The following is a 13,761-nucleotide window of genomic DNA, read 5'->3' on the forward strand; positions in this document are numbered from 1 at the left end:
GGGCGTGGGGGTCACCGGGGCCGTGGAGCAGGCGTGGGGGGTCACCGGGGTCACCGGGCGTGGCGATGGTCACCGTGCCGGGAAGCGGGCGTGGGGTCACCAGGCAGTGGAGCAGGCGTGGGGGTCACCGGGACGTGGAGCGGGCGTGGGGTCACCGGGGTCACCGGGCCGTGGAGTGGGCGTGGGGGTCACCGGGGTCACTAGGGCGTGGGGGGCGCCGGGGTCGCCGGGGCGGGGAGCGGGCGTGGGGTCGCCGGGGTCGCCGGGGCGGGGAGCGGGCGTGGGGGCGCCGAGGCGGGGAGCGTGCGTGGGGTCGCCGGGGTCACGGCGGCGCCGCCGCACGGCCTGGCGCAGCGCGTGGAGCAGCGCGGCGCGGCTGCAGAGCACGTTGTAGCGCGCCAGGCGCAGCAGCTTGTCGGCGTCGGCGGCGCTGTAGGTCACGCGGCTGTAGTGGTACGGGGAGTCGGCGGGAGACAGGTTCACCTCCCCGGCCGCCTGCTCCTCGGGCGTCCGCGGCACTCCTGCGGAGACGGGGACGGGCGGTGAGGGGCGCGGCGGCGGCAGGGGACCCGGGACAGACGGCGGGGGCCCCGGGACGCACCGGGGGCCGAGAACTCGCGGAAGGAGGCGTTGACCAGCGGGAAGTGCAGCAGCGCGGGGGCCTCGGGCCGCGCGGGGTCGTGGAAGGCGTGGCACTCGCGGGGCTGCCGCTGCTCCTCCGCCGTGGGGGAGATGGGGGGGAACGGGATGCCCTGCTCCTGGCAGAACTTGTCCAGGAGCTGCAGCTGCTGCAGGCGGGGGGGGGGGGGGAGGGGGTGTCAGGGCGCCCCGAGGGTGGGCTGTGGCCACACAGGGCCGCACCCCTCCACGGCCTTGCGCCCGCACAATCCTCTCCCGAGCCCCAGGAACGCCCAGCAGGGCTGCGCAGACCAGGACGCCCCCGGGGTTCAGCCCCCCACCGGGTGTGCGCGCCAGGGAGGGTGTCACAGGACCCCGAGTCTAAGGAAATCCTGGGGCCGCCGCACCCCCCGACCTGAAAGGCTCCCTGCAGGTTGTAGTCCACCGACAGGATGAGGTCCACCTCCCGCGTGGGCCGCAGCAGGGGCGGGCAGCTGGTGTTGATGAGGTAGCCCACGTCCAGCAGGCACAGGTGGGGCTCCGTGGGGGTCAGCTGGTTGGGGAGTCCATCCAGCTTGGTAGCTGCAAAGGTTTGGGGTCGGGGTGAGAAGTGGAAACTGCCACGGGGGGAGGGGCAGGCTTCTGCGGTCCGGTAGAGACTCACAAAGCACCCCAACACAGGGAGTCTGGGTCACACCCCCCCTCCTGTGCTATATCCCCGTCAAGCTGCCGTGTTGGGGGAGCGCGGGGGGGGGGGGCCGGGGCGAGGGCCCGGGGTCACAGGAGGGGTGCGGGCGGTGGGCGGCTACCAGGGCCCAGGGCACCGCGGGAGACGGGAGAGCGGGGGCCGGCGCGGCACCTTTCCAGGCAGAGAAGTGCGGGTGCTGGAAGTAGTCCTGGTGGAAATGGAGCCCACGCAGGAAGTTGTGGGTGGCCTGAGCGAGGGGGCGCTTGGTCAGGAGGTCAGTGAAAAGCCCCGCGATCCTGCCGGCCGTCGTGGGTGGCTCCTCCATCTTCAGCTGGGGTACCTCCTCTTTGTCTGCACAGACAAAGGGGGGGGTGTCAGGAAGTGGTGACAGCGGAGGGGGACAGTGGAGGCCCCCAAAGGCCCGAGAGACCCCGTCCACGCCGCCCCTGGCGTCCTGTGAGGAAGCTCGTCCCCGCACCTACCCAGGCTGGCTCGGTCCTGGGCCCAGCGCTCCCAGAACTGGCCGGGCTCCGAGGCCCAGTACAGGCTGTCCTGGAGGCTGGCCGCGTACAGGTTGCTCCAGATCCCTGCGAGAGGCCACGGGGGGGGGGGGGGGGGGGTCACCAGGCGGGCGGGGCATCCTCTCCCCACCTCCCCCTGCCCTCCGGACGCCCTACCTTCCAGGAAGCAGATGCGGGACTCGGGGAGCTGCTTCACCAGCCGCCCCATGTAGAACTCGGAGCCGAAGAGCTGGGAGGGGATGAAGGCCCCATACTTGGGCAAGCCCACCTCGTAGGGGGAGAACTCGCACCACTCTGTGAAGAGGCCCCACGCCTCAGGTCCCTGCCCACGCCCGGGGGCTCCCGCCCCACCCCCACGGCCCGGGGGCCCCTCACCCCCGAACTCAAAGGTCGTCAGGCTCCGCGCCTTGGTGTTGAGCGCACAGTAGATGGGCAGCGGGTTCTGGCCGCGGCTCAAGGCCTCCTGTTGATCTGAGAGCTTGTGGTCTTGGGGCTGGGGAAGGGGGGGACGTTGAGCCGCGTCTTCCGGAACAGAACCCTGCGCACCCCGTCCACCAGGCGCGGCCCCCCTCCGCCAGGCCCCCCCACCTCATCGTGCAGCAGGGCCTCGTTGACGAGGGCCCACAGGTTGGTGAAGCAGGGCGGGTGGCCCAGGCGCGCGCGCTCCGCCAGCTCCTGCCGGTACCGCTGCAGCTGGCGGGGAGCCAGCGCGCCCAGCTTGCTCTTGGTCACCTGGGCCTTCAGCGCCGCGGTGGGCCCGGCCAGGTCCTTCTGGGACCACTCCGGGTCCGCGTACAGGTTGGCCAGAGCCCTGGGGAGGGGCGAAGCGGGGAGCGCGGGGCGTGCGTGACATGCCTCGGCCCAGTCCCGCTCCCGGACACCCCGTCTCCCCTTCTCCCCCAAGCCCCAGGCGCTGCCCGCGGCCCCCCCGCCCCCTCCATCCCCCCCCCCCCCCCCCCGCCAGCAGCTCACCAGGTGGAGCCCGAGGCCCCCGTGATGTAGGTGACGCAGTCTAACAGGCCCAGCTCCTGCAGGCCCGCCAGCTGCCCGTATAAGGCAGTCATTGCCCGGATCCCACCGCCGGTAGCCATGACAGCCACCACGGGGACCTGAGAGGGAACAGGCCGGGTCAGCGAGGGCAAAGGCCTCCCTCCCGGAGGAAGTGGGGGGGAAGGCCTCCCTCCCGGAGGAAGTGGGGGGGAAGGCCTCCCCCCAGGGGGAAGTGGGGGGAAGGCCACACTCATTGCCGGGCGCTAAGCTACACTGAGCTGCGCCCCAAGCTCCAAGCTCCTGAGCGCAAGGCCCAGGCGGCCCAGCCGCTCCAGGGCGGCTTCTCCAGGAGAGCTCCTCTCCCCCAGCCCCAGGACCCGGGGATCACTTTCTGGGAGCTCAAGGCCACCCCCTAAGTCTCCTGCCATGCTGGAGACCACTCCCTAGGGAGAGGACCCACAGAGGGGACGCTGGCCAGGGGGCGTCCCAAAGCTCCCGCCGCCCCACTCCTCAGCCAGACCCCCGAGGCACAACCCGCCAGGAGAGCCAGCCTAGGACAGAGTGGGGGCGGGGTGGGGTTCTCGTGTGTGAGGTGCCCCCTACACCCCACGCTAGCTCAGGCCCCCAAGAACAAAAGTAAGGGGAGCAGAGAAGGGCGGGCGGGCAGGAGGCCACCGTGAGCCTAGACGGGCACCGAGGTTCCAGTCAGCGTGAGGCCTTGGGTCTGCACGCGCCTGGGGAGGGTGGGGTGGGGTGGGGAGGGGCCCCCCGGGGGCTGCTGAGCCCCCTCACCTCGTCCTCTCGCAGGTCTCTGTCCAGCTGCAGGGCCTGCTTCAGGGCCGCGGCCGCCACCCGCCGCCTCCTGCTCAGGAAGGCGCGCTCCTCTGCGCACAGCCCGCAGCCCAGCCGCACCGCCAGCTCGCCCGCCCTGGGGCGGAGGCCACGCGCCACTCAGTGCCCCCGACGGCACGCGCGCGCGCGCGGGCTCCCCGCCGTCCCTCCCTCACCCCCACCTCCAGCCCGGGACGGCCGGCGGCAGCGCCTCCGCTGAGCACGCCCACAGCCCACCCCGCCGCCGCCGCCTCTCGGGGGGCACCGCACCCCGTCCCCCCCCCCCCCCCGCCTTGCCTCTCCCGGCCGCTCTGCCCCCCCCGCCGCTCACCCTTCTTCCTTCTTCAGCTCCACCCGCATCCAGGGCTCCTGGAAACCCCACGCCCCCGCCTCAGTGCCAGCCCCCCTCCAACCGCGCCGGCCCCCCTCCCGGAGGCCGCCCTCCCTCCGCGCAGGGCCCGCCCCCCCCCCCCCCAGGGCCCGGGCTTGTGTCTAGCCCCCCCCACCGGGCGCGGTACCTGGGATGCGGGGAAGGCGAGCCGCACCGGCTGGCCGGGGGGCAGGGCCTGCAGGGGCACCTTCAGGGGCGGCTGGGGGTCGTCCTGAGGGGACAAGGCGGGGACCCCGAGAGGCGTCACCCTTCTCCTCAGGAGGGGACGGGAGGCCAGCACCCCCCACGCTCAGCCCAGAGCCACGCGGTGGAGGCGGGGCGGGGCGCTGCGGGAGCTGCCGGCCGGGGGGGGGGGACCCCACCTTCAGGTGGATGCTCAGCTCCTCCTCCCAGCAGGCCGGGCAGTGGAAGCAGAAGGAGCCGGTGCCCCCCGCCGGCCTCCTGGGGGCCCTCGCAGGCGCCGGGGACCTCGAGCCGGACGCTGCCCTCGGGTTCTGCCAACAGGGAGCGGAGAGCTGGGGGGCCGGGGCGCTGTGACCCGAGGCCCCCTCCCCTGACATGCAGGTCTACTGGGGGGGGTAGCGCGGCCCAGTCCCGGGGACCCCACACCCGCCGCGCTGCAGCCGCTGCGGAGAACTGGAGGGCGCGAGACGAGGGCAGCGGCGGCCGTCCGCGGTCGGGGGCTCACCTCTCGGGGGCTCACCTCTCGGGGGCCCCATCTGCTCCAGCCGGACGCGCAGGCGCGACAGCTCCCGGGCCTGGGAAGTCAAGTGAGCCCCTCGGGTGGCCGCCTGTCCCCCCCCAGCCCCTGCTTCCCGCCACCCCCGCTCCGCGGCTGCCGCCCGCCCTCCGCCCGAGCACTCGCTGGAGATCCCGGGCCGTCGGGGGAGCCCCCGGGGCCACAGGCCCCCCCCCAAGTGCTGTTCCCACTCACCACCAGGATGCCGTTGCTGGCGAGCCACTCCGCTCCAGCTGGCCTGAAAGGAACCCCAGGGACCCTCGGTGAGAGACAGCCGCGGGTCCCCAGACCCCCTCCTCCTCCGCGGGGCGGGTGGGCGCCCCGCTGCCCCCTCCCGGAGCTCGCCCCGCCCGACTCACAGACTCTGCAGCCGAAACTCAACCTCCAGCCGCCCCCTGCGCCTGCGGAGAGAGGAGCGAGCGCGGGGCTGAGGAGGGCTCGCTGCGCCCGCGCGGGGACACGCCAGCGGGGCGGGGGGCGCGGGTGCGGGGAGACGCCAGCCAGGTGGGGGGTGCGGGGCGCATGGACACACCAGCGGGGTGCGTGGACACGCCAGCCGGTCGGGGGGCGCGGGGGAGACGCCAGCGGGGGGGGGGGGGGAGGGCGCCGCCCCCCTCTGGATGCTCTACTGAAGAGAAGAAAGCAAAGCGGGGGCCGGGCTGCCCTCCGGAAGCTCCCGGCTTGGTGGAGAGGGGAGCCCTCACCTGAGAACTCAGGGAAAAGCTCTGGCGCCGGGACTCCCCCCACTCGCAGGGTCCCCACGTCGAACAGCACGGACAACAGGGGGTCATCTTGGGTCAACAGGTCCTGGTCGAAGACCTTCAGCTCCAGGATATTCTGGAGAGGGCGGCAGGGTAGCTGGCTTCGGGAAGGAGGGGTGGGGGTGGGGAGGGGCGGGGGGGGGGGACGGGGCCGCCCCGGTCACCTTGAGCTTGCAGTGGGTGCGGAAGCGGAAGCTCTGGTTCCAGACGGGGTCCCTGCTGTTCTTGACGGTGCGTGTCTGCAGCGGGCGGCTGGAGGCCGTGGGCAGCCACAGGGTCACGTAGCAGTCCGAGGGGGTCACTGCGGGAGGAGCGAGCCGTCAGGGAGGCCACGTGCCCTTCCCGCCCCGCCGCCCAGGGTCCGCGCTCCCCCCCTCGGCCCCCTGCCCTCCCACCGGGGCTGCCACCCAATCCCGCTGCTCCTGGGCCCGCGCCACGCACACAGGTCCCTGGAAGGCAGCCCGTGGGCCTGCAGGACGCGCACGGTGAGCAGGCACGTTCCCGGCACCTTCGCCTGCAAAGGAAGCGCAGGGAGTGGAGCAGCCCCCCGGCCTGGCCCCGGACCCCGAGGCCCGCCCCACGGGGGGCCCCCACGCCCCTGCCCACTTACACCAGCGCCTGGCGGCCACCGCCCTACCACACAACCGCCGAGGAATGCCCTGTGACACAGTGAAACTGAGGCAGGGAGGCGGGGCCAGATCCAAGGCCCGGTCAGGACCGGGACACAGACCAGCCGTGACTGTGACTCCTCCCGCCCTCCCGCCCTCCCCCACACCGCCCACCGCAGCGGCGGGGGCAGCCAGGCCGCTCGGCCCACCAGTCCTGGAAATGGACGGGGCGGGGGGACCCCACGGCCCTGGCTGCTCTCGGGAGGGCTCTTCCTGGCTGGCAGGGCAGCATGGTGGCCCGGCAGGGCCGGGGGAAGGCCAGAGGGTGCCCCGTGGATCCAGCCCAGGAACACCCCAGGTCCCCACGGGGAAAGTTCATGCACCTGTGGCAGCCTTCGGACCCCCCCACCCCCCCCCGCCCCACCCCATCCCGAAACAGCACCAAGCGGTCCCTTAGCCCAGGGGCCTCGGGAAAGCGGCCGGGGCGCTGTGTTCGGGCCCCGGGGCAGGGCACTGCCTCCGGCCGCCCATGAGCAGCCCACCACCCGAGAGCCCGCAGCCGCCAAGAACAGCCAACCAGCAGCGCCCCCCACACGGGCCCTGGACGGCGCCGGGTCCCGGGGAGGCCTCTTACCACAGCCATGAGGCTGAGTCCTCGGGGCAGGAGTGATGGGGCCGTGGCTCGGGACTACGACTGTTGGCTTTTAACACAGCGCCAACGCCGAGGCGCCCAGCTGGCACAGGCTCCTCCCGGCCCTCCCACCGGCCGCCTCCACGCCACCGAGGCCACGCCCGCCACCCGACCTGCCGCCCGCCCGCCCGGGAGTGGGCGCCCGGCCCTCCCGGGGCAGCCCCGGGCGCTCCGGTCCCCGCGGCCACCCAGCCGGCGCCGGCCCCGTGCGGAGGAGGGGTCTCCAGCGCCACGGGGGCCGCGCCCACAGGAGCAGGGCGGTGCGGGCAGGGCGGCGGCGGGCAGGGCCTTTCACAACCTCTCGGTGCCTGTACGGCAGGAATGCCCGGTCCTGACGGGAGCCCTGAGCAATGTGGGCTGAGCACCCGGGCTTCGTCGTGTCGTGACCCGGCCAGGGCGTGGCCCCGCCACATAAAACCAAGTTCAAAAGCCTCCTCGGTGCCAACGCCTGCCCGCCGCCCCCCGCAAGTGGGGGCCGGGGATGAGGCTGGGGGTGGCCCCCAGGGCCAGGGGCTCTTCCTGCGCTTCCAGAGGGTGGGGAGGGAGCCTGCGGGCAATGGGAGGGGCGGGGCGGGCAGGGCTTCCGTCACTTCCACCCGGGTTATCTCCAGGGCACCGGACCCCCTGGGCTGCCCTGGATCTGGGTCAGTGAGGCCCCGGCCCCCGGCCAGCCCGTCCGCCCGGGGGGTGGGCTTGGACAGCAGGCGAGTCCTCAAGCCGGGGAGTGGCTCAGCCTGGTTAGGGCCACCCTGACGTTCTTGCCTGAACCCCCAAGCCCTCACCAGGCTGAGGAAGGCGACACAGAGGACCGCAGCTAGCTCTGCTGACGGCTCCCTCCGAGCCGGCCACGCGGGGCCTTTCAGACCCCAGCCCGGGCCCCACCGCGCCCCCCGCTCCCCTGCCAGCCCCGGCCGGGCCACCGCGCCCCCCCCAGGCCCAGCCAAGCCCACCGCGCCCCCCCCCAGGCCCAGCCTAGCCCACTGCGCCCCCCCCAGGCCCAGCCAAGCCCACCGCGCCCCCCCCCAGGCCCAGCCTAGCCCACCGCGCCCCCCCAGGCCCAGCCTAGCCCACCGCGCCCCCACCAGGCCCAGCCAAGCCCACCGCGCCCCCACCAGGCCCAGGCCGCGCAGGGCTGCCGGGACGCTGAGCCTCCAGACAGTGACTCACCCACCTGGGGCCGCGGCACGGTGAGAGGCACCTGTTTCCCCCGTGTGACCTGTGTGGCACCTTCCTGGACACCCTCCCCCGGTCCGCCTGCCATTTCCTGGCCTTCCTGACACCTCTCATGACTGCCAATTTCTTTTAATCATTATTTATTGTCAAAGTGATGCACGGAGGGGTTACAGTTTCATATGTAAGGCAGTGGGTACATTTCTTCTACAGTTTGTTAGCGTCTCCCTCATCCCCCTCCCCCTACCCCCCCCGCTCTCCCCCCATGAGTTGCTCCATGGGTTTACACCAAATGGCTCTGCAAGTCTTGCTTTTGGAGTCGCTTGTCTTTTTACCCTGTGTCTCTCGATTCTGATATTCCCTATGACTTCTGATCGCAACCCAAGCTGGACCCTGGCACCAGCCAGCACATTCAGAATCCAGGCTGGCTCTCAAGTGGACCGGCCCCGGGGGCTGAAGCGCCCCCCAGGCCCCTGTCCCTGGCATTGGGGGGGGCAGGGAAGGCTGGCACACTGCTGCCGGTCGTCCTGGGCTCCAGGGGGGTGGAGCGCCCCGCCAGCCCCGTCCCTGGCATTGGGGGGGCAGGGAAGGCTGGCACACTGCTGCCGGTGGTCCTGGGCTCCGGGGGGGTGGAGCGCCCCGCCAGCCCCGTCCCTGGCAGCGGTCACCAGGCTCCCTCAGTTGAGCCCAGCGGCCTTGGTGAGGGAGTCCAGCAGCTGGAAGTAACTGTACTTGAGGTCATATTCCATGTCGTACCAGAAATTCACTGTGGGGAGACGCGGGCTGAGAACGTGACGCGATGACCACGATGACCAACCCCCCCCCCCCCCCCCCCCGCGGCCCGGCCCGGGCTCCTCACCAGCAATGCAGCCGTGGGACTGCTGGACGTGGTGGAACCACAGGGAGGGCAGGTAGAGCAGCTCGCCGGCGCGCACGGTGCAGCGCAGGGCCCGCGCCTGGCTGTAGCCGGGGTACCGGGCCAGGTCCGGGGCCAGGGGGTCCAGCGGGATCCAGGGCACCTAGGGGCGCGGCGGGCAGCGCTCGCGGCCGCGGGGCTTGCTCCCGGGCCGGCTCCCCGCGCGCGGGCGCGCACTCACCTTCTCCGTGGTTTCTTCGTCCACGATCTTAAAGGCCCCGTCTTCCGTCAGCTGGTACGTGGCCGGCGCGAACAGCTCTGAGGCCCGGGCGGAGGAGGGGTGGGGAGTCGCGGCGCTCGCTCGGAGGGCCCCACAGCCCGCCGGCCCGCGCCCAACCCCGGCCCCCCCCCCCCCCCCCCCGCCCGCCCTCCGCCTACCGTAGGGGATGAAGGGCCGGTCGCTGGGCGGGTGCAGGAGGAAGCGCTTCTCCCCCGACAGCACACAGTACAGGTTCTCGTAGTGATCCCCGGTGCACTGCGACCAGACGCGGGGGCCGGGCGTGAGCGCGGAGCCCAGGGACCCCCGGCCTCGAGGGGCGCGGGAGGGGCCGGCAGCACCCCGAGCCCGACCCGCCGGAGCCGGACCTCACCGAGGCGGGGGAAGCCCCGGCGCCGCCCCGAGAACACGCGTGGCCACCCCCCCCACGCCGGGGCGACCCCGCCCCCCACCCCCACGCCGGGGCGCCCCCGCCCCCCACCCCCCGCCCCCCCCACGCCGGGCGACCCCGCCCCCCACCCCCTCCCCTCCGCCGCCGGGCGCCCCCGCCCCCCACCCCCTCCCCCCCACGCCGGGCGCCCCCGCCCCCCACCCCCCTCCCCTCCGCCGCCGGGCGCCCCCGCCCCCCACCCCCCTCCCCCACGCTCCCGGCACCCACGCGAGGTCACGGCCGCGGCCTCCCCGAGCCAGAAGTTCACCGCGTCGGGCATCTTTCCTGCGGGGTGGAGCGCGAGTCACGGGGCCGGGGCCGGGCGGACATCCTCCCCCCCCCCCGTACCCCGCCGCCCCCCCTACCCCGTCCCCCCCCCCTCACCTAGGGCCTCGGAGGCCCAGGGCACGTGGGGCGGGAGGTCGGGCAGCAGCGCGGGCAGCTCGGCGCGCAGGTTCGAGCACTGCTTCTGCACGTAGAGCACGCCGGGGTGCGCGGCGCGGCCCTCCAGCACGTCCAGCACGCGGCCCAGCGGCAGCCGGCGCTCGGCCGGCAGCACGAAGCGGCCCCCGCGCACCGCGTCCGCGTAGCCGTCCGGGGTCACCGCCACGCTCACCTCCGTGGCGCCCGCCGCGGCCCTGCGGGGGGGGGGGGGGACCCGGCACTGGGCGGGGGGCCCGGCGAACCCCCCGGCACGCCCCCCCGCCCCGCCCCCCCCCTCCTCGCCGCCCGGGGGAGGACGCCCCACCTCAGCCCCCCCCCCCGCCGCCCGGGGGAGGACGCCCCACCTCAGCCCCCCCCCCCGCCGCCCGGGGGAGGACGCCCCACCTCAGCCCCCCCCCCCCCCGCCGCCCGGGGGATGACGCCCCACCTCAGCCCCCCCCCGCCGCCCGGGGGGAGGGCGCCCCACCTCAGCCCCCCCCCCCCGCCGCCCGGGGGGAGGACGCCCCACCTCAGGTAGGGCAGCGACCACTTGCGGAGGGCCGGCCAGTGGCCCAGCGCGCGGCGGACGATGCAGGGCCGGTTGGGGCACACCCAGTCCCGGTAGAAGGCCAGCGGCGTGGGGGGCCCGTCCAGGTAGGGCACGGCGGGGGGCACGCTCAGCTCTGCGGGGAGGGGCGGGCGAAGGGACGCGGCGTCCGGTGTCTGCCGGCGCCCCTGTCACGGGCGCCCTCCCCGGGGAGGCCCCACCGACGCGCCCCCACGAGGCGGGCACTGGAGGGCATGGGCGCACGCGCGCGCACGCACGCACACGCACACACGCGCACGCGAGCAGGACGGGCCGAGTCCACGGGGCCCAGGGCTACCACCCAGCCATCCCCCGATCTTCCTGTGGGGCCCGCACGGTGCACCCGCAGGCCCGCAGCCTCCCCATCTTGGAGGGACCCACCCCAGGGCCCATTGGACACCGGCCGGGGCCCCGTCTGCGTGTGGCAACGGTGCCCTCGCCGGGGCGCGAGCGGGGTGGCGCGCGGCCCCGAGAGGCCCAGCGCCTGACCGGGCCGGTGTGGGGATCAGAAGATGGCCCCGTCATCATCACGCCTGCAATCCCAGCTGCTCCGGAGGCTGAGCTCCGAGCCGGCCCAGCCCAGCCCAGCCGCGAGGCTCCTACTTCCAGTTGACTGTGGTATAAACGGGCCGGGGCTCAAGCGGTAGAGCTCTTGACCGCACTGAGGAGAGGCCAGGGCTCAACCGTTTGAGACTCACCAAGCAGCATGGCCATCTCAGGTACCCAGGACCACTGTGGACACCTGGGCAGAAAGCCTTCAGCGGCCCCGTCATCCTGCAATTGAATCTTTCCTACGCACGCGTGTATGGACTGGAGGTTGACCCCAGGGCTCTGCACTTGCTAGGAAGGGGCTCCACCTCTTGAGGTATACCTCCATCCTTCCCCCCACCTTTTTTCCCCAAAATATGTTTGCTTGTTTTTTGGCCAGTCCTGGCACTTGGACTCAGGGCCTGAGCACTGTCCCTGGCTTCTTTTTGCTCAAGGCTAGCACTCTGCCACTTGAGCCACAACGCCACTTCTGGCCTTTGCTGTCTATGTGGTGCTGAAGAATCAAATCCAGGGCTTCATGCATGCTAGACAAGCACTCTGCCGCTAAGCCACATTCCCAGCCCTCAATAACTAATTAAAAAAAAATCATAGCCAGGCACTGGAAGCTAGCTACCGAGGAAGCTGAGATCTGAGGATGATGGTTTAAAGCTAGTCAGGGCAAGAAAGTCCATGAGATTCTTATTTCCAACTAGCCAGAGCCATAGCTCAAAGAGGTAAGTGATAGCCTTGAGTAAAAAAGCTCAGAGACAGGGCCCAGGCCCTGAGTTCAAGCCCCATGACAGGAAAAAAATATATAATCAAGTTGATTTATTCCAGAAATGCAAAGGTGGTTTATTACATGTAAATCAATACACGTAATATACCACATCCTCAGAGCCAAAGACAATATCACATCACCATCTCAATAGATGCAGAAAAAGCCCTCCACAAAAATCTAACACCTGGGGCTGGGAATATGGCCTAGTGGCAAGGGTGCTTGCCTCCTATACATGAAGCCCTGGGTTCGATTCCTCAGCACCACATATATAGAAAATGACCAGAAGTGGCGCAGTGGCTCAAGTGCAGAGTGCTAGTCTTGAGCAAAAAGAAGCCAGGGACAATGCTCAGGCCCTGAGTCCAAGCCCCAGGACTGGGGGAAAAAAAAATCTAACATCTGTGATAATGAAAGCTTTGGAGAAGCTATATATGACAGATCTAAAACCAACATCATATTAAATAGTGAAAAACAAAAAACCATTTTCCCTGGGCTGGGAATATGGCCCAGTGGCAAGGGTGCTTGCCTCCTATACATGAGGCCCTGGGTTCAATTCCCCAGCACCACATATTCAGAAAATGGCCAGAAGTGGTGCTGTGGCTCAAGTGGCAGAGTGCTAGCCTTGAGCAAAATAAGCCAGGGACAGTGCTCAGGCCCTGAGTCCAAGCCCCAGGACTGGGGAAAAAAATTCCTATAAAATCGCTTTTTCTGTATACCAGCAGAGGAGGTACAGATAGGGAAATCAGGAAAATAATTCCATTTGTAATAGCCTCAAAAAAAAAAGTCCAGGGCTGGGGATATGGCTTAGTGGCAAGAGTGCCTGCCTCATATACATGAGGCCCTGGGTTCGATTCCCCAGCACCACATACAGAAAATGGCCAGAAGTGGCGCTGTGGCTCAAGTGGCAGAGTGCTAGCCTTGAGCAAAAAGAAGCCAGGGACAGTGCTCAGGCCCTGAGTCCAAGCCCTAGTGTTGGGGTCCATCTTCCCCCCTAGATGGAAGGGGCCTGAGGCACCTCCCCCAGCTGGGGAATGCGGCCTTTCCATCCTCTATACATTGGAATCCGGAGAAACCGGTCCGATAAGAGACCCCCGACTTAGCTGGCAGCCAGCCTGGCGCCTACCAGCCCCGCCCTGGTTTTGGCGCACTCAGAGTGACGTAGCCCCTTGGAGGTCAAGTGACCAGCCCCTTGGAGGTCACCTGACAGCTCGTGGCCTATGGGAATCCTGGCCAACCCCCTTCCCCCCGGATCATCTACCCTTGTCCCTTTCTCAATAAAGTTAGTTCGCTCTCAGAAGCTGACTCCGTGGTCTATGTCCGTGGCTCCCAGAGTAGGATAGCGGTCACATTGCCACGCGGGTCGCGCGCAGCCAGGACGGAGACACCCCCCACGTCTCACCCCGACAGACCTGCAGGCCGAGGGTGGGGGGAGAAGACGATGCGAGGGTAATAAGAGAGAAAATAAGCATTTGAGCCGGAGCAGAGAAAGCAGTCACCACACCCTAGGACTGGCCAAAAAAAAAAAAAAAAGTCCCTATATTTTGACCTACCCTATGACCCAGCCATACCACTCCTAGGCATCTATCCTAAACAGCAAAATCCAAGATATCAAAAAGGCATTTGTACTTCCATGTTTAGCGCGGCACAATTCACAATAGCTAAAATATGGAAACAACCCAGATGCCCCTCCACAGACGAATGGATCCAAAAAATATGGTACTTATACACAATGGAATACTACATAGCGATTAGGAATGGTGAAATACTGTTATTCGCAGGGAAATGGTCAGAACTCGAACAAATAATGTTGAGTGAGACAAGCCTAGAACACAGAAAACAAAGGGGCATGATCTCCCTGATATATGACTGTTAACAAAG

The 13,761-nt window shown here is 69.7% G+C and overlaps 3 protein-coding genes across 3 annotated transcripts in view; 1 reads left to right on the forward strand and 2 right to left on the reverse strand.

Moving 5' to 3' along the window:
• The window catches only part of Ehd4 (EH domain containing 4), a 63,803-nt gene extending 59,583 nt beyond the window's left edge, over positions 1-4,220 (forward strand). The window contains exon 7 of the mRNA XM_048332379.1: positions 4,203-4,220. The gene's annotated coding sequence lies outside the window, so the exon portion shown is untranslated. The remainder of the gene's footprint in view (positions 1-4,202) is intronic.
• Positions 1-13,761, reverse strand: part of Pla2g4b (phospholipase A2 group IVB) — a 27,981-nt gene continuing 14,220 nt past the window's right edge. The window contains 16 exon segments of the mRNA XM_048332380.1: positions 1-21; positions 326-521; positions 602-788; positions 1,034-1,200; positions 1,478-1,657; positions 1,789-1,893; positions 1,984-2,121; positions 2,203-2,320; positions 2,416-2,638; positions 2,800-2,936; positions 3,610-3,745; positions 3,980-4,017; positions 4,167-4,250; positions 4,402-4,473; positions 4,475-4,533; positions 4,743-4,797. Of these exon segments, the coding sequence (XP_048188337.1) occupies positions 12-21; positions 326-521; positions 602-788; positions 1,034-1,200; positions 1,478-1,657; positions 1,789-1,893; positions 1,984-2,121; positions 2,203-2,320; positions 2,416-2,638; positions 2,800-2,936; positions 3,610-3,745; positions 3,980-4,017; positions 4,167-4,250; positions 4,402-4,473; positions 4,475-4,533; positions 4,743-4,797 (1,905 nt within the window). The 3' untranslated portion in view covers positions 1-11.
• On the reverse strand, positions 8,465-11,294 carry Jmjd7 (jumonji domain containing 7). Its single transcript, XM_048333057.1, is given in 9 exon segments — positions 8,465-8,774; positions 8,868-9,027; positions 9,106-9,182; positions 9,303-9,390; positions 9,392-9,399; positions 9,800-9,856; positions 9,956-10,209; positions 10,524-10,677; positions 11,279-11,294. Coding segments are annotated over 9 exon segments (903 nt in total). The 3' UTR covers positions 8,465-8,685.

Source organism: Perognathus longimembris, chromosome 23, assembly GCF_023159225.1.
Source record: "Perognathus longimembris pacificus isolate PPM17 chromosome 23, ASM2315922v1, whole genome shotgun sequence".
NCBI classification, from domain to species: domain Eukaryota; kingdom Metazoa; phylum Chordata; class Mammalia; order Rodentia; family Heteromyidae; genus Perognathus; species Perognathus longimembris.